Genomic DNA, 27,763 nt, shown 5'->3' on the forward strand with positions numbered 1-27,763 from the left:
TATTAATATTAGATGAAAAGGAAAAATGCAACCCATACCTTTTACTATAAAAATTATAAGATTGCCGTCATTGCCGATAATTTAGAATAATGACGATGACGATTGTCGATGGATGGGTACAAGTACAAACAGGACCGCATCTAGTGGTTTAGGGGGGGTTTCAGGAGGGGGTCGTTTGGAACCATTTGTAAGCCCCGGGAGGTTCAAGTTGTGTTGTTGTTACAGCTGTTTTGTTTAAATGTACAGAAATAGATTTTTAATTTATATTGTTTTGGTTTAGTTCTATATGTTTTATTTTCAATCTTTTAATGTTTATAAATTTAAATGAATGATTTTCGAATTAATTAGCTGGTGTCACCCTGATGTCTGCCATGTTATCCATGTTATCTTTTGGGACGTCTGACACTAATAACAACACTACTTGCGACGTTGGAAATTATACCAGGCCACGGTCTGGAGTTAAAAGTAGCCGTGGCAGTGCTGCGGTTAATTTGTTCTTGCGTCCACCCATGGACGGATTTTCCTTCCACTATGGCGTCCACCGCTAGGCTATGTAGCCGCACACAGCTGCAGCGTCTGCTGGTAGCATATGATGAGGAGCCGACTTCCGACAGTGCCGACGACCAAGGCCACATTAAAACAAACTTTTTAGTTTTTTTAGTGTGGCCTTGTGACGCCGGACGGCAGTAAATAACACACTAAGCACGCTCTAACGGCACATCATGGAACCTTCCTTTGACAGTCTTTATTTTATTTGAATATGATTTTACTAAACCAAAGTTTAGTATTTTTTTACCAGTACAATGTACAGTAACAGTAAAGCCAATAGGGGTCACACAAGGCCCCACTGGGTCACAATAGGCTGTTTAGAGTTCACTCTCGTACTCCAGCCAGACTACTCCCCTAAGTTACCGGTCCAGGTCCACCCATGTGTCCACTCCTTGTCTTGCTGGATACGTACGTGCCATGCACATGCTTTCTGTGGCTCATGTGGACGGGCAAATCCAATGTAAAAGAGGGCTTCTACCTCTTAGAAAATGTCTTGTTTCGCGTTTCAAATTCTGTTATATTTAATTACTGCTGTTGTTCATTATAGAACATTGTGTATTGTATAGTCAATAGGCCTACTTGTGTAGTGTAGTGGCGGGTGGTGGCTGGCTACCAAGAGGTTCAAGAGGCAAGTTTTTTACACATTTTCTTAAGGGCACGCCTTCCACCATGGGCACGGCAGGGCAGAATTTATGGTGGGGTGGGAGGGCACGGGAGACGGAGAGGAGAACCAGCAACAACCAGTCATCCCGTTCTCTACAAGTCCCCTTCTTCCCCTTCCCACTTCCCATTATAATTTTTCTGCAAGTAGCAGTAGCACTAGCCTAGTGGAAAATGGAGATGAGTTGATAGGTTAGTACCGTACTTTTGTCAGTAAATCGAATTAATGTCTATAATGTGATTTTTAGTTTACTTCCCTCAACTAAATTTAGATTAAGCAATTAGGATAAGCAAATGTTTCTTTCTAAACGACGACTTTCTTAACCTCATTTTGATAGTTTTGTGACTTCCAAGTTCATAAACCAGAGAACGAGAGAACCTTGATTGGTGACTTGTTCCTTTACATTAGACCTGGTTCAACATTTCACGTAGCTTAGAAATAACTAATTTAAAGTAGGCTAGATTTATATACTATTATAATTATTTATCGTCTTGTTAACTTACTGTTCTACCGTTATATCTTTGTTAGGGTTCTATGTTAAGTTTGACTAATTTAGTCGTCAAAGGTAAGAGTAATTTTTTAAATTGATGCCATTGGGCTTAGCCTAGGCCTTTGTTTTTGGCTTTCAGGCCTAAAATGTATATCTGCTGATTTATAAAATTTAAGTAAATTTAACTTAAGATCGCCTTTTAACTTATTTATAACTTAGGGCCTATGGAATCTTGCTTAGTTCATAGGCCTAGGGTTTTGGTAAGCTAATGACAAATCAGAGAAAACGATACCTTAATGGAGTGTGGTTAAAAGATTAGGCCCTAGGCCTAGCCTAATTTTAAAGGTTTTTCTTCTTAAAATTTTAACGTAGGCTAGCCTAACTTAAATGGGGTGCTAGGAATTTAAATCTAGGAAATTGGAAAGAACACACTTTAAGTTAATTGCCTTACTGTACAAATATGACACGATTGCAATTAGCGGCCTTTGAGTGCTGCCTCCCAGAAGGCAGCGATAAGGCGGGGATTGAGTTGAATTTGTCGTCGCCGTTAGCTGCCACATGTAGGCTACTCCACCAAGTAGGTAAACAGCGTAGGCCCTATGTTACGTCGGGCTATCATAAATAACTTATGTTTGTGTAGGACTTTCTTCGTTTCGTTATGAATCGAACAAGACTGCATGAGTCATCACTCAAGACATTATTTCAGATACGGGCGGTGACAGGTGATGCGCACGCTCCGGTCAAGGATCTGACCTTGGCCTACTTGGAGGGGATTTGGCGGGTGAAAATATGACTCATCTGGTACTAGTTTGATTACATTACATTACATTACATTATTTGTCATGAGAGCCGAAGCCCCCTGACTACGTACCCGGTACCTGTCGTGAGACTTACCCGGGCCCCATGATGTAGGCCGAAGCTTACGCATCAACCTTTAGCACATCATGGGCGGATGACTTAAGGTCATCAGGCTCGCCGGCTGCCGAAGCAGACCCTTCGGAAAGAGGGTTGCCCCTCAATCCTAATCCAGTAGGGATTCCGGCTGCTTGTTTAAGCGTCACTCCACCTGGGTTCCACTAGGTCGGGACCTAGAGGTCCATAATGGAGCGCCCCGACGCATTTAGTGCAAGCAACACTCGGGACCTATCTAATCCCTGACAGGCAAACCCGCCATCAATAGCCAGAAGGAAGGGGACCGTCAGCGAACCCCAACCTCCCATTTACACCACTACCCGATCGAGGCCTTACCCAGTTGCTGGGAAACCAGAGATAACCAGAGCGATAGATCCCCAGATACCCCTGGCGGGCTCGGACCCAGCACCCGATCTACTTCGTTTGTCCGTCAGACCCAACATCACTGCCAGGCCATCAGGGTTTCCCAAAAGGAGGCAGGTATAGAAGTGGGACCCACCCGGATGAACCTATCCACCAGAGGTGGCGACACCCTTGACTCAATTGAGGTTACGGGAAGAACCCCCCACACTCAAGATAACCATACCGTCCGTGCTCAGAGACAGGGATTGGTTTGCATAAGTGCCTACAAACCGTTGCCCTCACACTGCGGAAAGTTACGTTGCCCTTGAGTGTCCCCGTGAGCTACGGGTACTTGCCCGTTTTCACCTCCAGGAAAGGTTACTTCCAAAGTCGAGGATTTTCCACACTGAATGCTGGTCGCACACAACAAGCAGGCCGAAGCCCAAAGAACCACAGACACAGGTAGGTTAGAGAATATGATGCACTTCCATCTCTCCTAGAGCTAAACACCCCTCCATCCTGGATAAAGGAATGTCACTGGGACCCAATGCCCAGTCGTCCATGTCTGTGGCCTACTTGAAAATGCCGATACCAACACCGAGCATTTACCTCCCCTTTGGGAGCTAGGTATTTCACCTCCCAGGACGAGGCTACTTCCAAAGTCGAGGATATGCCTCACAAAATGTCAGTCAAACACAACAGGTAGGACGAGCCCGAAGAACTCAGTCACAACCACAAGCTACAGGCAAGTGAAAGATCTATGAACTTAATCAACACTAGCAGAGCTGAACACCCCACCACCCTGAATGGAGGGAATGTCACTGGGTACTCTCACTTTGGGTACAACCCAAAGAGGCTGGCTTGTCCAGTCGTCCATAGCTTGTGGCCTACCTGAAGGTACTAGTTTGATTCATAGAAAAACAAGGAAAGTCCTACAAACATATTTAAATGATAACCCATTCTAACATAACCGCTGCAACGCGCTGTAAGAGGGTGGCCTCCGAATAATACCAAAGTACGGTACCCAATTTTCTTTTCTAATTTTTAATTTTTGTTGTTTAGGTGGACTACAGCTTCCGTAAATAATTAGCTTTAACCCTCCGAGCGTCCATCGTCGAAAAATCGACGCGCTACACACTTTGTGTAGTGTCACGCGTTGATTTTTCGACGCACGAACATCGTTTACGGCGAAGGCTCTATGACTGACTGAATCGGATTGAACTGGATCGAGTTAGGTATCGTTCTTTCCGTTATATTCTAAGCTTTCTCCAGAGGTCTGTCTCAGCGCTGTATGTTCTCCGAGCTGATCGTAATTGTAGCAGACAGCTGACGTGCGTATTCGTAAACAGCTTGGTTATCCTCGGACCGATGGCTGATGTGTTTTATTACGTTTATCATTGTTTTAGTGTTAAAAATCAAAAGTAGTGATATACGTGGTGCATTATAAGAAGATTTAAGTGATTTTGAAGGGCTGGTTGATGATCCTGAAGAAGTACTAGGTAGTGATATTTATGTAAATTATCAGCAAGATTCCTAGCTATGGTTAGGCTATGCATTCTTAGCTAAACGCTATGTACTGAAATCCGTTTTTCACTCATAACTTATTTATTTGATAACTTACCTCACCATATGATTATATATTTGTAATCCTCATTAAATTTAGAACAAAGTGGCTATTTTCAAATATTTATAGGCCTATAATTTATACAATTTCATTGAGTGCGAACTTATTTTTTTTTTCAATTTTTCCAAAATAATTTTTTTTTACCTAAAAAATTTTTTTGAAACAAATATTCCTTATGTTTTATGTAAGATATTGAAGCCCATGATTTTCCAAACAAAATGGTATATAGAACATTAGAATTAACATTGTTTTAAGCTTCTCAGATCCGTTTTAATAAAACCTTGCAAATGCGCCAAAAATAGGTGGACATTAAGGCCTAAACTATGGACACTTGGAGGGTTAAAAACTTAAGTTAAGTTAGTATTGGGCAAGTGGGTAAATAGTACACACTTACACATTTGTAATTTTGAAAATAACTTTTCTTCAATAATTCTTGCGCTAACTTAATTTATTAAGTTTTCACACGGTCTTTTCCCTTAATTCGACAACATAAATTAAAAGAATACTAGGTAGGGACATAAGTCCCTAAAAACTCGAAATGTAAAACAATCTATTTTAATATCTAAACAAACTAAGAATCAAATTATTTATTTGTCAAGATGGATATGCCTGTACACCATATCTTTGTCTAAAAAAGTCTCTGTTTTCTTTGTATGTTGTTATCTAAATATATTAAATCCAATGTTTAGAAGTCTTTTAAATGCGTTACTAAACGACCATCCGATCGTGATGAAACTTTAGGGAAGTAAATTAGTAGGTATTATGCCTAGATAAAAAATGAACAGTTTTATTAGCCACATTGAGTAATATTTTATGATTTTAGGGTTCCATTTCCAAGTTTTTAAAGCCAATATTGACAGTTGACACAAAAATCTTTGGTTTGGTTTTTGGATTTCAAAAAGTCTCAATTATAACATTCTCCCTGGTTTTAGTATAGTATAGGCTACATTGCATTGTATAGTAAATGGGCCCTGGGTGCAGGTTAACGATAACTCAAAGCTTATTCCCTATTTGGGAAATTACTAAAAGTAAATAAACTTTCACATTGTTTCAAAAATAATTTGTGTAATGTTCTGTTTGCCTTATTAGTTGGCCCAGATGGTAATGCCAAAAATGGAAAGTATTTTGGTTAGTATTTTGTTTTAAGGTTAGGCCTACAATAAAAGTTTAGTCTTGTTCTTGTTCATGTTGTCAATGCTAGTGGCGTTTATAACATGCAGTTAAGTAAGAGTAGGCTACCGGTTCTTATTTGTCATTTAAAGAGATATTTTTTAAAAAAGAGAATGATTTAAAAAAACATTGCAAATCACAACTTTATTGGACAATGTGGACTAGCAGTGGCAGGAAATCGGTAGCCTATATAGGATGGACTAAAATATCAACATTTCAGATGGCTGGAAAGGATTACTATTACGGCCTTGACTAACGCACAGCTGAATTTTAGAAATTTTACTGTAATTTAATTTTTTTCTGTTTTCTACGCCAACGGCCAAATGAAAAACACATTTTTACCGTTTTTAAAGGAAACAATTCGTTTCTATCTAACGTCAACCGTCATTTTGTTAGAGAATCATTAATTTTAAATCATGCAAACTTTGCAGACGTCTTCGGTGATCGCAGTATTAGTGTAAGAATGTTGCATGCAAACTTCACACATCACTCCTGAAAAAAACAGGGTTAACAATATCACAAATATAAAGCTTAAAGTCACATTTATCTCTGTTCTAAGTGTTGGACAGGTGACTCATAGCATAGACAAAAAGAATTAAATATAGACCGTCAGCTGTGCTGCGGTTACCATAGGTTCTGGGGTACATCGCTGGGAGCGTCATGTAGTTGCGGCCTACGCGTTACGTAACTACACGGTGCTCCCAGTGGTGTGCGCCAGAACCTATGGTAACCATAGTAACCAACACACGGCTGACAGTCTATATTTGATTCTTTTTGTCTATGCTCATAGGGGAAAAACATTTTCAATGTTTAAACTCCTCACAGAAATCAGAAATCCTTTATTGTCATTAAGCAAAACAATCTTGCAATAGACATAGTCACATATTATGGTAAAACATGGGCACACAACCCACTTAGGGTCACAAATTCTAGTTAACTAAACTTTGATCTAAAACATTTAATCACCATAATAAGTATCTCAATGGTTCCAGATGTCTTCACCTCACAACATGGACTTGGCAACACCATCCAGCTCGATGTCGGAACAATCGGCATCGGAGGGAGAGAAGACTGATACAACCAAACTTAGCCCAACAGAATGTCTGGAGAGTGAAACTCAAGTGCCTGGGACCTCGAGTGAGGAGGAGGTAGTGGTGGAAGTGAAGGCGACGGCAAGTCCATCTAAGAACAGTGAGGGGGAAGTGGAAGAAGAGGGTGGGGAGGAGGACAGTGAAGAAGAAGTGGATGATGATTGGCTATGGAGTGGAACTGGAGTGAGTGATGATGACGTTTCTGAACAGGCAACGTTTGTTGTGTCCTCACAGAATCCCCCTTCAAATAGAGTAGGTGAAATCGAGGAGCTAAGAGCGGGCCTTGCTGTAAGTACCTTAGTTGATTTTGTAGCTGTGAAAACTGTTTAGAATTAGTTCCAATGTTTTACCTACGTATCCATATAAAGTAATCCAGAAATAAAATAGACCAATTAATTGTTTGCTTGACCACTTTTTAAATCAGTAGGCCTATTTTTTTCTTCCTAGATTTGTTGTTTCCTCCGCAACCGTTTTTGTTTTGCGAAACACACAAATCTTTGTGTAATTTTGTTACACATACATACATATTGTTGGCACTAATTTATTATTAGTGGGCATTAATACAGTACCTATTTAGGGGGTGTAGTAAATGCAAGTTTTAAGCATTCTGTTGTAAACTCAGGTGTAAACAGTTTTAAACAAATGTTTCAGACTTCTTTCGAAAACAAAATTTCTGTTGTAAACACTGAAACTGCCTAAAAAGTGTAAGCATTTCAGCACTTAACCTACTGTATGAATGTTTTGTGTTGTGGCAAGCAATGTCATTAAACTAGCAAATTTTTTGTTAAACCCATTATATTTTTTGTGGCGATAAATAGCCCACAGAGGGTTAACTATTTTAGGATTAGAAACAATTTTCTTTCATAAGTTAGGCTACCCTTAGCTAAATAAACACTAGCCTTATAATTGTCAAATTTTTATTAGGCCTAAGTGAATTAATTTTTTTTAAAGGTTTACAAGAAAATTTTTTCCCTCACTTAGAGACAGAGTAGTGGCAATTAATCTGTTGAAATATATTCAATCATAAAACAATCAGTTCAAGAAACTAATTTTTTGCTTTAATTTTAATTTTTCACTACCGGTAGCTGTAATTTTGTGTCCAGCTGTTAAATTTCATTGGACTTTTTTACAATTTGCAAACAAACATTTAATTTCATCAAGCTTAGCAAAATCAATAGGTAGCCTAACTTTATAATCTTAAGTAGGGTCTATAGGGTTTTACTTATTTTTATTTGCCCCATTTAACAGTTTCAAACAAAATTGATGTAGGCCTACAATCAATTACAAATCATTAGTGTATATGTGCTGTGAGTGTATTTTTAGCCCCTGGACTGTTGTTTCAATGATCTGTAAAATACCCTATTATGATCTTTGTAAAGATCGTAAATGAGGATGAATAACCAATATTTTGAATTTCAGCGTAAAAGAAAACTTGAACACCTAGCAGAAGCTCCAAATGGATTACCATGTAAAAAATTATTTCCAGAAGACAAGACTGCTGTATCTAGGTAAGTAAAATCTATTAGCTAGAACATAATATTTGCCAACCAAAAATATCAGCAAACCTGATCACACTATTGCTTGATATTTTACAAATGGTTACAACTGTGTTTATATTAATGTAGGCTGGTTCACTTTCAAAGTGAATAATAAAATAAATAGCTTGGTTTACATAGATAAATCTCAACTTAGTAATGTTTTCAATAATCTACTAACCACTAGACTATTATACAGGTAGATAGCCTATATAACAGTAGGTATTATATATAGATATGTTATCTTACTTTTTAGGTCTTTACGCCTTTCTAAAAATGTTCAGTAGCCTAGCCTAGATGTCGCCAACTAGTACTTTGAGAGAAACTCAAAGGCTTTTTTTACCAAAAGAAGTGCCTCCAGCAGAGTTTAAAGTAGGCCTACATTAGTTTTTCCCATAGTATTTTGTGTACCAAAAAAATGTTTAAAGTTTTTATATTCAATTTATAGCGGACCCTTCAAGCACAAGAGGTGAATTGAACACACTACATCTAGCACTGCCTTAAGACAAAATGTGGAGGATTATGTAACAATAATAATTTCTATTGTGCAAACAAATTGTTAAAGCCTTTATATTACGGTAAATATTTGTTCTTGGTATGTTACAGTGTAAAAAAGAAACCAAATGAAAACCCTTCAGGAGAAAAAACAAGACATCAACGAAGTGTAATTCCATCCAAAGATAATCCACCAGTAGAAATAACCGATTGGCTTAATAAATTCAAGGTGAGTTCACCCATCGTGTAATATTCTTGGATATTTGTAATGGCATACTATCTGTATCATGGTTTTTTCTTTACCCGTTCTTCGGAGTGATGATACGGAACTGAATAGTGGATGGATAAGAATATGTATAGGCCTATACAGTAGACTTCCTCTCGTCCGGAAACCTTTTAACCGGACATTGGTTTAACCATGCTACACTAGGCAGAAGTGATATCTCTGGACAATTTTTATCAGCAAATTTTCATGAAGACAAGATTCACAGGAATTAGGCGGCACGGAAACTATTTTTCTCGTGGAAAAGATTTAGACCCGTGATCAAGCGTCTAATTACAATGTTCTCCCAAATTTAAGTAAGGGTTGACTGACCACATAGGTAGCAAGGGACAGACTGTCTACATCAGTCTGTCCCTTTCTAATTGTGCGGTCGGCCTGTTTTTAACCCTCCAACTGACACTGGACAAACTCTATAGTAGCAAGGCATTTTTGGCGATTTTGCAGTCATATTTTCAAAAATCAAATAAACTAAACCAACAGAGCATTATTTTCATTTTACAGGGTGTCTACTGATCAGAAAAATCACAGAATTCATGGAAAAGTCATTGACTTTGCTAGAAAAAAGTATCACTGAAAAGTATCAAAATTTCAGGGTCACAAAAATCACAAAAAATAGGGCCTAACTAAATTCTTATGTTTTGCACCTTGCTGCAGACAATAATAAAAATTCACTGATTCATAATGCAGAATCAGTGAGAGCGAATATACTTTGGGGAGCAGGCAACCAACTCAAATTGTCACGGCACAAAATATTGTCTCCCTGACTATGTTCAAGTCACTGGAAATTACTGTCTTATCCAAAGGTTGTACATTTTCGTAGTTTAAGCCCCCCCCCCCCCCCCCCCCATCAAAGTCAATAAATTTAGTTTATAATGGTTTAAATACCTGCATTCAGTAATCCAATATGCTGCTTGTGGCAACTATAGTTTCGGTTCACAGGGAACCATCTTCAGGCCGTACAAGGCGTCGTTATTCACTTCCATATATGAAGGTCGTCATTTAATAAATAAGTACATAGAACACGAACACACGAAAACGCACATTGACACGAACATTTAACATTAAAAATACCGAGTACTCGGGAACATGAGACAGGTGACGCGACCGGGTGGAAGTTGTAGCTCGAACTGGTGGTCAGTGGTATGACGTCAGCCATTGTCTCCTTATCACTGCCAGCTCGCATTCATTCCTTCTCTCCTCCTCCCCCATCCAGTATTTTGATTGCGGTGTTATAAATGGAATTCGATTGAGTTTGTTGGAATGAGAGTTTGTCATTTAAAACATTTTGACCATCTGTTTTGACTGCCTTACTTCAAATTCTTCATAAGTGTTAATGGTTGATCGGTCTTGGGAAAGATGTAAAACGTCCATATTACTATTTATGTTTACATAGTTGTGGTTGAGTGAAATTAAATGCTCTGCAAAATTTGAAGTTTGTGGGCCTGTAGTTTTCTTGGGGATATGTTCTCTGAACCTCTTCTTGAAAGAGCGTGAAGTCTGTCCGATGTAATATTTTGGGCAATCGCTACAGTTTAATTTGTAAACCCCAGACTTGGAAAGAGTATTAGAAAACAGCCATAGTATAAAAAACAGCATTGAATTAGTCGAACAGTTAAAAAATCATGTAATAAAAGGAAACCAAAAATTAGTTTCATTTAACATAGTTAACCTTTACACCAACGTACCAGTTCAAGAAACAATAGCCATCTTACATAAAAACCTACAAAAAAACTCAAAACTTTCTAAAAACGCAGAAGATGAACTCATTAACCTCACAAGAATTGTATTAAGCGTCACCTGTCTCGTGTTCCCGAGTACTCGGTATTTTTAATGTTAAATGTTCGTGTCAATGTGCGTTTTCGTGTGTTCGTGTTCTATGTACTTATTTATTAAATGACGACCTTCATATATGGAAGTGAATAACGACGCCTTGTACGGCCTGAAGATGGTTCCCTGTGAACCGAAACTATAGTTGCCACAAGCAGCATATTGGATTACTGAATGCATGTATTTAAACCATTATAAATATTCAAACGTAATCCGGAGGCTAACAACTCTTAATAATGAAATTTAGTTTGATCAACTGGTGGACACACTGTTTTAGTGTTTACACATTGTTTAGTTCTGTTAACATTAATAAAATACCACTTTTCCTGTGCTACTTGAGGCAAACTTGATATATTTTGTATGTTTATAGACGTGGTCTAATGCGGAGAGGCTTCTAGCCATTGATGGTCTCATTGAACTATGTGAGCCAACGCAAGTCAGGCATATGATGCAGCTCATCGAGCCTCAGTTCCAAAGGGATTTCATCTCACTCCTTCCTAAAGAGGTAAGAACAAATCAGGTACAAGTCGTAAGATTAAAACATGTTTGGAATGGAAGTTGATTTTGTTGAGTTAGCGAAATCTTACCATAATCATGTACGGGATTAGAGAATAAATTTTAGGCTCGTCACACACTGCGTGCGGTCTGGTTAATTCTGATCCGGTGTTTTCACTGATGACGTTTCCATGACTGCAGGTGATGACAATGACATTTCTGTGACCGCGGGAGACGATGATGAAGTTTCCGTGATCGTGGGTGAAGACAATGACGTTTCCATGACCGCGGGTGATGTTGATGACATTTCTGTGACCGCAGGAGACGACGATGACGTTTTCGTGACCGCGGGAGACGACGATGATGTTTCCGTGACCGCGGGAGACGACGATGACGTTTCCGTGACCGCGGGTGACGACGATGACGTTTGCGTTACTGCGGGAGACGACGATGATGTTTCCGTGACCGCGGGAGATGACGTTTCCGTGACCGTGGGAGATGACGTTCCCGTGACCGTGGGAGACGACGATGACGTTTTCGTGACCGCGGGTGACGACGATGACGTTTCTATGACCGGGATATAATCTCGAGTCTGGCAAGCTGTGTAAGCGCTAAAACAGCATTTCGGGAGTTAGCGCGCAAAAACGTTGGACATTTTAGTATGGAAAAGTAGGAACTTAACTGCCTACCGGGATTTATTTTTACTCATGAATTACTCATGAATTTTTTCTGGTTGGCCAGGTTGTGACCCTGACACAAGAGAGATTGGTCTGCGCATGCGCGAGCTCTCCGGCGCCGGAAGCTTTTCGGTAACCTATCACTTCTTATCCGAAATAATTTTACCCAGACCGCACCTGACGCACCGGACCGGATTCAGTGTGGGGACTTTCATTTGAATTAATGGTTTTCGAATTTACCTGATCCGATATTACCGGACCGGACGCAGTCTGTGACAAGCCTTATTGTTAATTGTTTTAGATAGCAAAATTCCACTATTGAGTTTTTTTAATGTTAGTAAAATTGCAGTGTCGTGAATACATTTCTTTTCTCATTGAACTATTGAAGTTCTGCTTCCCACAGAAAAATGTAATCGCTATTGAATTGGAAATTAAAATTAATTAATGGGACATTTTTAGCTCTTATACAACTTTTGGATTAAACACCATGATGGCAAAGAAACGTAAAGTTTCTTTCATCATTTCTTAACTAACCCTAGGACAACCACCGCTCAGGTAAACCACCCCTTCCTGGGTAAAACAGTAGGGCATATTTTACCTGAATTTTGAAACTGGTTGATATAATCTTTAGAACGAATCCAGAGACTTCCGTTCCCATCGTTATAATGTAATACTATAGAGGTATTGTTTTTTTACTATGAAACACGACAGAATTTCATTTGGAAAAATATAAATTAGAAAAAAATCATTGAATTTGCTAAGTAAATTTTAGAATGTAACTGTAGGCTATGTAATAAATCCAGCAAGTACGTTTGAGACGTAGGAATTGGCTAACTCAGGAACTCGCTAACTCGGTCGTGTGGCGGAACTGGCTAACTCTGGAACTGGCTAACCGTCTCAGTCAGGAATTGGCTAACTCCGGAACCCGCTAACTCGATTTTGTCTCGCGGCGGAATTCGCTAACTCTGGAAGTCGCTAACCCGGCCGCGCCCACTGCTCGGACCTTTTGCCAACCTTGTACGACAAAATAATCGTACACTGCCGTATTTCAAAATGTCAGTGTCTATAAAGATACAGTAAATGTTATTGTTTTTTGTTATCAGTTTACTTTTAACAGATAACTAGCCCAAAGTAATTAAAAGACAATAAAAAAATCATGAAAAAGTGTTTTTTATTAAACTGTACAATGGCCAGTTAAATGTTTATGATTTCGATCTTAAATATAAATGCCATCAGTATAAAAGAAAATAATAGAATAAGAAAAATATTCAAAATTTAGTTTAATTGGTAATAAATAATTAAACCTCTACGAAATTAAGCTAAAATACACGCAAGTTCTTAAACACGGAAAACAGATTTAATTGTAATGTCGTAATAAACCAAAACCATTAATTAATACAGTCATCAACTATCGTAACTTTCATAATTAATTCATAGATTTTAAATTAAATGTTCGTCGTTGAACCGTCCAACTTACGTGTACAAATATGATGACATAGACTAAGTTTTTATCTAGGCCTAATAGTTTGAACCAAATCATTGTAGGCCTACTAGTAAATAGTTGCCTAATTCTAAAATGTGTTGAATTTTTTAGCAATAATGTTACATTTTTTAAAACAGTTTTTAGATTGTACACCTAAGCACCACTAGTAAAAAATAGGAGAAGATATAATATTCATATAATAAAACGTGACAGGGTTATTTTAATTCACGATTTTTAATAAACTAATTGACGGATTTTCCTGATTTGAGTGTTGGGTTTCCTTTATATTGCTTTCACAAACGATATAAATTATACCAAGCCATTGCTCGGTTCACCGTTCCCCAGTACTGAGCTACACAATAGACAATAGCTTTGTTTTTGGATAAGATAGAACCAGCCTGGAAAAAAACTCCAGACTTTTAAAAAGTAAGCCTACTGAAAGACGTAAAATTAATATTAATTCAACAAAATTAAGAGGATGACCCGGGTTCTACACTAATAGCCTACGATAAAAGAAATTTACAAGTTGTATTTATGCATAGACTAACTTTTAATGCAATCCATGAATACATTAGGCCTACCACTTTATAATGTATTGATAAATATTTATTTAAATTCAATAGCTCTATTTAAAAATACATAACCACTACAATGTAATTCTGTAATGACGTTTAACGTGTAAATTTTATTATGATTTATGATTTAAGGTTACTACAAGCCCAGTATATAAAATACGAACTCAAAAATTTTATTTGCAGAAGTTCACAAAATGGTATTTATTCGAATAAAAGAAACAAATGGCGGACTACGAAAATAGATATTTCATAACATGTAATAGATCCAAATTAAATGTGCATTTTTATCTTTTTCATACCAATAAGCTACTATTTAAGTAAGAAACCCACATATAAAACATACTCCCTTATATTAGTACATTTCTCATCCTACGGATCAGCTGAAGACAGTTTTATTGTTAGTTCTGTCCGGTGCACTGCCTTTAAAGGTCGTGTTTTGTTTACAATTGTTTCTAGTTTTTAGTAATTTAAAACCTCGTTTAACCAAATAAAACGTTCTAATCACAACTAATAACACGTCCCCTAGTTATATAACCAAACAGTAAGGAACAAATCATGAAGTTAACTATAAAATAATAGAAACACAATTTTGTCGACACTAGCGATCAGTGTCACCGGACATGAACTAGACACGAAAAACGAGCTTCAAAGTGTACAATGGGATGTAAAGTTTACTTGTGTTGGTTAGTCTATGGTAAAACTATAATGCATTTTCCACCCTAATAATCATAAGAACTTCTCTGTGGTTAAACATACTTCTAAATATATTTATTTTATCGACTACGTTGCTCTTACTCCTAATTAATCGTAGGATACGACATTATGGTGCCGATACGATATATGTACTACACTTTCGGCAACACTGGCCAAAAATATTCGTGCTTGGCTCCCATTGGACGGCCCGCGAGGCTTCTGATTGGGAGTTAGCGAGTTCCGCCGAGGGACCGAGTTAGCGACTTCCGTACGAGGACGGAATTCGCTAACCCGGCTCTAGAGCGGGTTAGCGAGTTCCGGAGTTAGCCAATTCCGAAACCGAACAAGTTAGCGAGTTCCTCTCATCGACCAAATTTGAAGATAGGGCATTTAACATGGGGTTAGCGAGTTCCAGAGTTAGCCAATTCCGCGGACCCGTACGTTTCAGTTTATAAGTACAGGTATGTAAGTACCTTTCATACTTATTTTCACTCAAGAAGAATAAAAGTTATCACAAAACATTGCAATGAAGTATTGGCATATGCGGCTAAGTTTTTCACTAACTTAATATCAATAGTATTCTCATTTTAATGTAAGTTGGTTAGGCCTACATCTTGAAGACATGAAAGTCAGTGATTACCGTATTCTTTTTTATGAGTGTAGGCTATTATATTTTTTGTAACTATCCACAGCTGGCTCTATACGTGTTGTCGTTCCTGGAGCCGCGTGATCTGCTGAGAGCAGCACAGACTTGTACCAGCTGGAGATTCCTCTCCGAGGACAACCTGCTGTGGAGAGTCAAGTGCAGAGAGGCCGGTGTAGCCATGGACAGTCAGACAAGCAAGAGAATGCGCCACCGTCAACCCAACGCTAACAACCCTGCATCACCTTGGAAGGTACGGTTAGGGCTCCGGTTTGTTACAACTTGCTGTAACTTATTTTCTACAGTACAGTCGAACCTCTATAAGATGAATTTCAAGGAGTGGGTGGAAATTCGTACTATCGAGGTATTCTTAATAAAGAGGTTCATTTTATCGAGGTTTAATACCGCCGTTATTAGTCTTATAGAGGTTTCTCCTCTGCACAGGCACGTGCCAAACAATGAATAAGGAAGGAATGGGTGGGGTTTCATGTTGAGACAAGCTTCTGTTTGTTTTTAAAACTCGTCTTATCGAGTAATTTGTTTTACCGAGGTTCAACTGCAGCTGGTTTCACAAAATTAAAACATTTAGGTACCGGTACTTAAAAAAAAAAAGGGAACAGATAGCCGCTTGTTTACCTTAGAAAAAGTCTAGGTAGGCCTAGGCCATAGTACCCATATAGAAGATACAGAACACTATATATTTTTCCTGGAGGACTATGTCAAATGTAGAAATAGATAGATGATAAAAATCCAAGTATGAGTGGTACCATGTACACGTTTTTCTACAACTCTCTTTTTCTCGAATTGAATAAAGTCCCAAAGGGGATAAAAAATGTGTTTTCTATGTCCTCTATGTGTGTCCTGACCTAGCTGTACTTTTTTTAAGGTAAGCTACGTGTTTTCCTAAAATTCACAATTCTGGTGTAAAGCCTGTCCTGAAACAAAATTTACTTAAAGTACTAAATTGCTTTGATTATACCGGCAATTACGGCAGTTTGATTACTGGCAATTTAATTACACTAGTAATTGCTATGCGGTGTATTGCATTGCTATGCTGCAATTGACTTTGATGTTTTTGAATTTCATGGGACGTTGGTTGCAAATATCTTTATAGAGGTCTAGTGTTTTTATCTCTGGGAAAACCAGAATCAAGTTGTTCACTCAAAGTACTTGGAAATTAATGGTTAATTGGGATTTGTAGCAGTAGTTTATGCAACAATATACATTTCAGGCTGCCTTCATGAGACATCATCGGATAGAGATGAACTGGAGGGTAAAGCCGATTAGACCACCTAAGATCCTGAAAGGTCACGATGATCACGTCATTACATGTCTTCAGTTCTCCGGCAATAGGATTGTCTCAGGGTCCGATGATAATACGCTTAAAGTTTGGTCTGCAACAACGGGTAAGGTAAGGACAGTTTTTTTTAGGAATTTCTAAAATCACAATTCCTCCTTATTGAACTCCAAACAAGTGCCAATATTGAACTCCAATTTTTCAGTACCGTAATGTAGAGAAAACACCCCACTTGCCTCCTTATTTTGCCAAGGTAGTTGTAGAAATCGTAACTTTCAACAACAATGAGTCAAAAGATAGTTGATTTTTAAATCAGACACTCAATTGTGGTTTACTTGTCTAAAAAGGCCTAAGCCAGTTCTTAGGGTTTGTTCCATTTCTGTAGGTATGTCACTAAAAGAGAAAAATAAATTGGAAATCCTGTGTGTAATCATTTAGGGCAATTTCGGTATGCCAATGGGTTAATATTTCACCACTACAGAGGACTCAAAATGAAGTAGGAGAAAACTTACGTTATTTGTGTATTGCTTATTCCTATCTATTAACATGTAGATTGTATCAGCTGTTTGGTTGCAGTGTTTGCGGACACTGGTGGGACACACCGGTGGAGTATGGTCTTCTCAGATGTCTGGAAGCATCATCATCAGCGGCAGCACCGACAGAACGCTCAAGGTGTGGAACGCTGAGACTGGAGTGTGCCTTCACACGCTTTACGGCCACACGTCCACTGTACGCTGTATGCATCTGCATGGCAAAAAGTGAGTATGTTGGTTATAAGAGGCCTGACTTAGTACTTAGGCCTACTTAATTACTTTTTGGAGTGGTTCAAGAGATGCTACACTGAGGGTTTGGCACATGGAGAGTGGGGAGTGTCTACATGTACTGGTAGGCCACCTAGCAGCTGTACGATGTGTGCAGTACGACGGTAGACTGGTATTGTCTGATTAGTAACAGTGTGACTATGGTTTACAGAGAGGTGAGTGGTTCAAGAGACGCTACACTGAGGGTGTGGCACATAGAGAGTGGGGAGTGTCTACATGTTCTGGTAGACCACCTAGCAGCTGTACGATGTGTGCAGTACGACGGTAGACTGGTAGTGTCTGATCAGTAACAGTGTGACTATGGTTTACAGAGTGGTGAGTGGTTCAAGAGATGCTACACTGAGGGTGTGGCACATAGAGAGTGGGGAGTGTCTACATGTACTGGTAGGCCACCTAGCAGCTGTACGATGTGTGCAGTACAACGGTAGACTGGTAGTGTCTGATCAGTAACAGTGTGACTATGGTTTACAGAGTGGTGAGTGGTTCAAGAGATGCTACACTGAGGGTGTGGCACATAGAGAGTGGGGAATGTCTACATGTACTGGTAGGCCACCTAGCAGCTGTACGATGTGTGCAGTACAACGGTAGACTGGTAGTGTCTGATCAGTAACAGTGTGACTATGGTTTACAGAGTGGTGAGTGGTTCAAGAGATGCTACACTGAGGGTGTGGCACATAGAGAGTGGGGAATGTCTACATGTACTGGTGGCCACCTAGCAGCTGTACGATGTGTGCAGTACAACGGTAGACTGGTAGTGTCTGATCAGTAACAGTGTGACTATGGTTTACAGAGTGGTGAGTGGTTCAAGAGATGCTACACTGAGGGTGTGGCACATAGAGAGTGGGGAGTGTCTACATGTACTGGTAGACCACCTAGCAGCTGTACGATGTGTGCAGTACAACGGTAGACTGGTAGTGTCTGATCAGTAACAGTGTGACTATGGTTTACAGAGTGGTGAGTGGTTCAAGAGATGCTACACTGAGGGTGTGGCACATAGAGAGTGGGGAGTGTCTACATGTACTGGTAGGCCACCTAGCAGCTGTACGATGTGTGCAGTACGACGGTAGACTGGTAGTGTCTGATCAGTAACAGTGTGACTATGGTTTACAGAGTGGTGAGTGGTTCAAGAGATGCTACACTGAGGGTGTGGCACATAGAGAGTGGGGAGTGTCTACATGTACTGGTAGGCCACCTAGCAGCTGTACGATGTGTGCAGTACGACGGTAGACTGGTAGTGTCTGATCAGTAACAGTGTGACTATGGTTTACAGAGTGGTGAGTGGTTCAAGAGATGCTACACTGAGGGTGTGGCACATAGAGAGTGGGGAGTGTCTACATGTACTGGTAGGCCACCTAGCAGCTGTACGATGTGTGCAGTACAACGGTAGACTGGTAGTGTCTGATCAGTAACAGTGTGACTATGGTTTACAGAGTGGTGAGTGGTTCAAGAGATGCTACACTGAGGGTGTGGCACATAGAGAGTGGGGAATGTCTACATGTACTGGTAGGCCACCTAGCAGCTGTACGATGTGTGCAGTACAACGGTAGACTGGTAGTGTCTGATCAGTAACAGTGTGACTATGGTTTACAGAGTGGTGAGTGGTTCAAGAGATGCTACACTGAGGGTGTGGCACATAGAGAGTGGGGAGTGTCTACATGTACTGGTAGACCACCTAGCAGCTGTACGATGTGTGCAGTACAACGGTAGACTGGTAGTGTCTGATCAGTAACAGTGTGACTATGGTTTACAGAGTGGTGAGTGGTTCAAGAGATGCTACACTGAGGGTGTGGCACATAGAGAGTGGGGAGTGTCTACATGTACTGGTAGGCCACCTAGCAGCTGTACGATGTGTGCAGTACGACGGTAGACTGGTAGTGTCTGATCAGTAACAGTGTGACTATGGTTTACAGAGTGGTGAGTGGTTCAAGAGATGCTACACTGAGGGTGTGGCACATAGAGAGTGGGGAGTGTCTACATGTACTGGTAGGCCACCTAGCAGCTGTACGATGTGTGCAGTACAACGGTAGACTGGTAGTGTCTGATCAGTAACAGTGTGACTATGGTTTACAGAGTGGTGAGTGGTTCAAGAGACGCTACACTGAGGGTGTGGCACATAGAGAGTGGGGAGTATCTACATGTACTGGTAGACCACCTAGCAGCTGTACGATGTGTGCAGTACAACGGTAGACTGGTAGTGTCTGATCAGTAACAGTGTAACTATGGTTTACAAAGTGGTGAGGGGTTCAAGAGACGCTACACTGAGGGTGTGGCACATAGAGAGTGGGGAGTATCTACATGTACTGGTAAACCACCTAGAGCAGCTGTACGAAGTGTGCAGTATGACAGTAGACTGATAGTGTCTGATCAGTAACAGTGTAACTATGGTTTACAGAGTGGTGAGTGGTTCAAGAGACGCTACACTGAGGGTGTGGCACATAGAGAGTGGGGAGTGTCTACATGTACTGGTAGGCCACCTAGCAGCTGTACGATGTGTGCAGTACGACGGTAGACTGGTAGTGTCTGGTGCGTACGACTACATGGTCAAAGTGTGGAACCCGGAGAGAGAAGAATGCCTGCATACGCTACAAGGGCACACCAACAGGGTGTATTCTCTCCAGGTAACGTAGTGCTTATACTTACAAATATAATATTGATTACTGGTCACGTAGGGGTGTTCGTGTCCCCAAAGCTTTTTGGGTCTAGAAGAGATTGTCGTGACTGGAGAAGAAATTCATTATTTTACTGTTACTGCCCATGACATTCACGAATTTGTTGTGATAGTGAAATAAGGCCAACAAAATGCTGTGATTGTGGAACTAGATCACAATTTTGGTGTAACAGTGGGGACGATCATGATTTTGCTATTACTGCAGAAAATTTTTTCTTTTTTGGAATAACTTTGATAAACATTGCTTTTTGGCATAAAACAATCACGGTTTCACTGCTAACCGTTCAAGCCCTTCACGATTTTACTGTGTCCAAGGCAGATGTTCTCGATTTCACCATGACTGTAGAAGATGTTCAAGATTTTGACATGACTGCAGAAGATGTTCTTGTTTTCTCTGTAACTGCAGGAGACGTTCAAAACTTCCTGCAGAAAATGTTCACGATTATCGCCGTGACCGTGGAATAGGTTCACGATTTCATTCTGACCGTAGAAAAGTTCACAATTTTACCGTGAAATGAGAAGATAATGTACAATATTATGTATAAACCGGTTGTAGCTGTTAATGATAGTATTCAAGAATCAAATACAGAATACAGAATCAATACTCTGCAAAGCAACCGGATTGGACCCTGACCGCTTTGGTTTACAGACCTGAGGGTTAAAACCTGACACAAAGTAATACGAGTCAGGCCCACAGACCAACCATGCTTGTTCTAAGGGCCATATTAATTTGTTTAGTTTTAAAGTACCTGTAATTCTAAGTGATATTTTTTTCTGTTAAGCTACCACTTTTCCCAATCTAGGTTACACTAGGGTAATCTTGAACCCTGAGTCATTTAACATAATCCTTTTCATACCCGAGGTTGTGAATAGTCATCATAAACGTAAACATTAATGAATGGACACAACGATATTGAACAACTGTCAACTATTTAGGTAGCTGGCATAACGTGATAGTGATTGATGTCTTCCAAATGTTTTCAACCTTTTGTAAAATTGTTGTTAGCTTAAATGTTGTGTCTAGGTATTTGTTTTTGCGTTTATAAATACTCTTTTCAACCCTAGGGATAAAGAGGATCATTCCATTCTAAAAACCTATTGTGGCTTGACAAGAAAATCCTGGAATTCTTGACAGTAGGCCTGCTACAGGATTTTCAACTTTTTATTCGTATTATAAAGATTATATCTGGCTCTTCTAGCTAATAACATCCAAGAAACCAAGCAACAAATAAAATCACTTCAGGAAATAGCCCAGAGCATAGGTCTAAAAATTTCTTTTGAGAAAACTGAAATAATGTTAACAAAACCACCATTGGCTAACAAAATCAAAATTGGAGAACATTGCATCAAAATTGTAGACAATTTCAAATACTTAGGTGAAGCTATAACATACAATCTTAAAGAAAATCCATCATGGCAAAATAGAATTAATAAATTGATCAGAATGCAACATATTACTAAAAAAAAACACATAACAAAAAATGCCTATCAATAGCAACAAAATTGAAACACTACAAAGCAGTCATACTTCCACAAATAACATATGCAAGTGAAACTATATTTAAAACAACCAACACTGTAGCAATAGATAAAATACTGAAAATAGAAAGAAGAATCATCAGAACGTGTATAAACAAAAAATATCAAAAAGATGGAGTTTGGAGACTGGCCTCAAATAAAACTGTAGCCTATATAAGGAGATAGAGCCATTGACAAGTATAATTAAAAAGAAAAGAATTTTATTCATTGGACATCTTTTAAGGACACCTGAAAATAGAATAAGCAAGAAAATAATGAACAAGTTGTGGAATAGCAAGAGTGACTTTAGGTGGATTACAGAGATTAAGGAGGACATGAGAAGGTTGAAAATATCATTAGAAGATTTGGAAAATAAGTCGAAGGCGCTTGCACTGCAGTACACAAAGACTAAAATATCATCCTGCCAATAGGAGCAAACAATCAGAGACAAGGAAGAGTGGTTTAGGAAGAAGAAAGAAAACAACGGTCGGAAAGAAAGAAGAAGTATTGGGCAGACAAGAAGAGACAGAATTTAAAAAGAACCTGACCATTATATTGACTTAAGAGGTCCAATGCTGGCCATAAAATAATAATAATAATAAAGACTCTATAGGCCTAGGTGCTTTGATTGGTGTAATTGTTGACATAGTTTGACGGAGTGCACGTGGTGAGTGGCTCTCTGGACACCAGTATCAGAGTGTGGGAGGTGGAGACGGGAGCTTGTAAGCACACTCTGATGGGTCACCAGTCGCTGACGTCGGGGATGGAGCTGCGGAACAACATTCTGGTGTCGGGCAACGCAGACTCCACTGTCAAGGTGTGGGACATCCTCACTGGGCAGTGTCTGCAGACTTTGTCAGGTAAAAATAGACCTGCTGATAATCCAAACAAAATATAATAATTTGTAGGATGAAGTGTTTCAGAAATATATTGGCATAGATTTGTAACAATAACACAATTTCCTTCTCATTATTTAATGATGTAAGATTGAAACTTTACTAAAAAATATGTTGTGAACATAGATTCTGAATGATAGATTATACACAAATCAGATCCAAGAAGTTGTTTTTAAAAAAAAAAAAAAATAAGACTGGCACAATGATGATAGAGTTATTTTTCTGAATAGGCTGATTACAACCTTATCCCACAGCGATCTGAGTGCCTAATGAATTTTATTATAAAGAACGAATATCTGTGCTAAAAATAGTTTAACAAATAGTGTTTTCATTTTTTATACTTTGAGTAGGCTATAATATTTTTAACTAGGCTTACGGAGTGAACAGTTCATATTCACTTTTAGTTGAAGGTATAATCCATTCACAATATTTAGGCGGTTTTATGGGAAGAAATCTATTGCCTCCATGTCTTTTCTATTTATGTGCCCAGCCCTGCAAGGTCTGCGTATGAGATCCCTTGGCCTATCGGCTGGAGATCAAAGGGAAGAAAAGGTTAACATAGTCAAAAGGATCTCATGGTTCACCAAGGACCTGGGATTTGACGGAGAATGAGGACCTGTGTGAATGAGGGTGTACAATTAGCTGTTCCAGCTGCGATGCAATTCCATGGTAACTTAAGCCTGGCCCTCTGTAAAAAAAACCGTCATGTATTTATCCTACCATTAAAACATAGCTCAACAGCTGAGATTTGTTAAAACGTCTAATCAGCTGCAACATACATAAAGTAAAAAAAAGTGATATGGGAACTTCCCCTCAAACTGCCTAAATATTGTGAGCGGACTATAGTTGATAAGTTAATAACTGTAGCATTCTTTCTCTGTTGAACATCTTATTTTTAAGTTATCATGATCAATTAAAAATCAGCAAAATTGATTGAAGAAATTGTTTTGGAAGTCTACATCATTTATATGACACATTGTACTTTTAAGCTTTTGGTGCATTTTGACACACCGGCAGCATATTGGTCAAATTATAGCATACCCGGTATCTGAATTATTTTTAAGGACTAAAAGGAAAGTTTTGTCATTTTTAAATTTCCATTTCCGTATTTTAGGACCGATGAAACACCAGTCAGCTGTTACTTGTCTCCAGTTCAACAATCGTTTTGTGATCACGTCTTCAGATGATGGGACTGTCAAACTGTGGGATGTGCGAACAGGTAAAATTGTGAAATATACTAAATTGCTTATGGTCTTTTGTTTTGTTTGTAAGTTGCTAAGCTAACTATTGAGTCCTTCAGTCCATGAATAAGTTCTTGTTCCTGAACAGGTAAAACTTTTTTCTTCTCAGTTATTCAATTCAGCTTGTGCTCTTACAGCTCATATAAAACATAAGTGCAGTTAACACTTATATTCTAAGACATTTTCATATCTGTTTACCTATTTTTTTAAGAGGTTGGTGGCCTCTTTTACCTTGCATTTGCCCGTCCACATGGGCCACCGAGGCATGTGTATTGAACATACAGCAAAGCAAGAGGTGAGCCAGTACATTAAAAACAAGGGCAAATTCAACTAAAAAAAGACGTGACTGGTAGCTGGATCCAAAGCCATGACATCACTGCTAGGCCGGAAGTCCTTAATGCTACCAACTGAGCCACTGACTCACCTAAACTAAATATTTTCATGGACAACAGTTTACCAACTGAATCTAAACCAATAAAGTTGTTTTTTTGATTGAATACAGATGACAGAAAACCGAAACCGGCTGTGGAAGATAAACAAAAAGGTCAGATTACACAGAGAATAATAAATACCCTCGCCGCAGCAAACCTAGAGTCTAAGTGAATTTCCATTTGCCTGATTTCCTTTAAAATGCAACACTTATTTCCTACCCAAATACATTTGATTTTAGGTTTGCTGCTACAGGGAAGTAATAAAGTTTGTATTTTAGTGAAATGCTTAGTATAAAGTAAATAAATTTTCCAAATTTGATCACAATAAATTGATAAACTAGCAAACCACAACAGTTTACTTATTCTTCATAAGAATAATATGGGGATTTTAAATGTAGTTTCTTGGGATTTTCTCTGGCACCATTACGCATACAAAAACATTCCAATGTACTAAATTTGTTTCTTAAGCTCTACAAAATGGCTTAGAAAGAAAATGCAAAACTTAATATTTTGTGTGTCAAAAATGGATACAACTGTTTATCCCCTAAAAACCTGCATAAAAACCTGTTCCCATTGTCTGATCATGCTGGTTCGCGAACTTATTCAAATAAACAAGGATTTGTACCAAATTTCAACAAAATCAAATAATTTTTACTCATTATTGTGCTAACAGTCACATATATAAATGTAGGCCTATATATGAATTGAACAGAGGGTGTTTTTGGCCTCTGGGGACCTCAAAATGAAAAAGTAAATATTGGTCCTAGGGCTAGGCCTCAGCATGCCTCAGTGATAACTTAGTTATGGGAAATTCGCTAAAACAACTATGTTATTGGGAAATATAAGATAAAGTGATTCTCGTTCAATCAGCCAGGTTGCGATTTGTACTATAACCAGGCCTGTGATGAACAGTATTTATTTAATTTTACCGTCAAGGGAGGCGGCTGGAGAACACTGAGCCATAACAATGAGTAAATTTAGTTTCATCCAAGTGAGAGGCATATTTAGCATCTACTGCATTCCAGTCATGGACATAGTTTTTAAAGAACCTAATAGATAGCACAATTAAACAAAACTACTAGCAGGCCCTCAATATTGCCAAATGGAGGAAAAAGTAAGGGCAAAAAACCTGGTCACACCATAAAAAAATACCGCAAAAAAGGCGTCAAGCACAATTTTGGGGTTAGGTTCCTTCCTCAATGCTTAACTACATTAATTATTATCAATATTCTGTTCCATTTCACTAAATCTAACCCAAACCCTACTCTACACGTCAGCTTTGAAAACAAATTGAACTGGATTGAAGTATAAAACTGGCACAATGAGTGGCGATCCCTTTGCAAGACTGAGCTCACACTGAAGCAAGGTTGTTGGCATGGGAGGAGCGGAGGTCGACATTTCCCAACTGAAGCTAAACCAATAAATCCAATCTGGATCGTTCCAGTGGTGCCGGTACCGCAGGGCGGGAATTCTTGCCCTGCACACTTAACGTGTTAATATAACTGTACTCAATAATATGAGCAAAAAAAAATAATATGCACAGTGCTCAGTATTTCACTTAGTTATTCATAAATTACACAGATAAAACTTTCTCGGTAAAAGGTTCATACTTATGATTAACAAATTTGTCTGAGAGGTTGGAAAAAATAATAAATAAAAAACATATTCCATCCATAATACCCTGACTTAAGTGGTTCACAAAATGTTTTTGTCCTTGTGAAGTGGCGCACCAGGAAAAATATTGAGAACAACTAGTTCAGACATACCACACAGAAATATGTCACGGATAGCATAGATAACCAAGGATTATGTAATCAAAATTCTACTGTTCCAATCTTAAACATTTTCTCTTTAGTTGATGCTTTTAGACATTCTATTTAGTCATTACGTAATAGACCTGTACAAACCATCACATATTGTACAATTCCCCCAGTCGTCATTATGATTGTTTGCAGGTGAGTTTATCCGCAACCTAGTGGCGCTCGGCAGTGGTGGCAGCGGAGGTGTCGTATGGCGTATCCGAGCCAACGAGACTAAACTTGTCTGTGCCGTCGGCAGCAGGAACGGCACCGAGGAGACCAAACTGTTAGTTTTAGATTTCGATGTAGAGGTGAAATGAAACAAAGCCAAATTACCTCAAAAAGGAGAGTGCCAGTATTTATCATACCTCAAACTTTGCAAGTCGGAACCTGTTGTTGCGTTTGTGTTCAGCGACTTACGAGTTTCTGTAACACTATGTGGTAGTACTTTTGTAGTGTTGTGATATTTATTTTATATAAACGCTGTAAAAAGTATATGGTTTTTGCAGATTAGCGTAAATTATACACTTGTACTCAATATTTTTATGGAATCTTGTCTTTTCAATCTACCCTGGGATGTATGGTTTTCAGTATGTATGCTATAAGCTTAGGTTAAACCTTATGTCTTTTGAAGATATAATAACATGCTCTAGCTTTCATTCAACTCATATCTTATATCAGAGGTTCCTAAATTTTAGTGATTCTAGTGGCTTCTTGAATAAGACTTTTAATGCTATGAATGTTTCTTCTAACTAGACAGCACTGTTTTATGCAGGGTGTTCAAAAAAATTGGGGGCATAATTTTGGTAGCGATTCCTTGGGTCATAATAAAGAGAAAATCACAAATAAAACTTTTTCCAAAATCGCTTTGTTAACCAGATATCCGCCATTTTGTATTATAATTATTATACAATAATTATTTCAAAGCCAAGTTGTTTTTTCCCTTTAAAAAACTATAAACTATAAATTAATGTTTCAAACACTTTACAACACGTTTTTAGGTTAGGTTAAATCCATTCCAAACATTGAACGAAATGGGAAACGCTGCACCAGCTGATCGTAGTCGTAATATCTTTAAGTGTTGCCAACTTATTTTCAAGCGCACATGGATCACGCGCATAATAAAAGTACGCTGTTTTGTGTTGTTTGGTTGGAATACTGGTGTGCGCCAAAGTAAGGCTTTCTGTACTAAAATCTGTGCAAGGAAGCCTACTTTCTCGGGTGACTGTAGGAAAAATATGTGTGTGAATAATGCAATAATGAATCTGATGCTTGACCCCACCTTCAATTGACAAAAACTGCTTACAACTTGATCGGAAAATTATCAAGGAACTTATTTGATTTTAGTGGGTCTAAGTCTAATTGTAAAATGTATGCAAACTATTCGCTTTTTCTAAGGTAGTTGTCCAAAGTCACTATTTACTTCTTAAATTTTGTATATGCTCACTTGAGTTTTTGGGCCTTTGATATAATATGTGAGTTGGAATCCTGATGAAATATTCTTAAGTCTATGCTTATTTAATATGCCAAGGCTTTTTTGTTACAAA

General features: G+C 38.7%; 1 protein-coding gene across 1 annotated transcript; it reads left to right on the top strand.

The window, feature by feature from the left end:
• The first annotated feature begins 1,345 nt into the window (after nucleotides 1–1,345).
• LOC128995264 (F-box/WD repeat-containing protein 7-like) lies at nucleotides 1,346–26,844 on the top strand. Its single transcript, XM_054420223.1, has 12 exons — nucleotides 1,346–1,401; nucleotides 6,741–7,127; nucleotides 8,259–8,347; nucleotides 8,981–9,098; nucleotides 11,350–11,484; nucleotides 15,595–15,798; nucleotides 16,777–16,956; nucleotides 17,419–17,600; nucleotides 20,056–20,281; nucleotides 22,499–22,709; nucleotides 23,860–23,964; nucleotides 26,373–26,844. The coding sequence occupies exons 2-12, from the start codon at nucleotides 6,741–6,743 to the stop codon at nucleotides 26,534–26,536; spliced, it is 2,001 nt and encodes a 666-aa protein (XP_054276198.1). The 5' UTR covers nucleotides 1,346–1,401; the 3' UTR covers nucleotides 26,537–26,844.
• The last annotated feature ends 919 nt before the right edge of the window (nucleotides 26,845–27,763 follow it).

The sequence above is a fragment of the Macrosteles quadrilineatus genome, unplaced genomic scaffold (genome assembly GCF_028750875.1).
Source record: "Macrosteles quadrilineatus isolate MER2022 unplaced genomic scaffold, UCM_ALF_1.0 Scaffold_5__1_contigs__length_97177068, whole genome shotgun sequence".
NCBI classification, from domain to species: Eukaryota; Metazoa; Arthropoda; class Insecta; order Hemiptera; family Cicadellidae; genus Macrosteles; species Macrosteles quadrilineatus.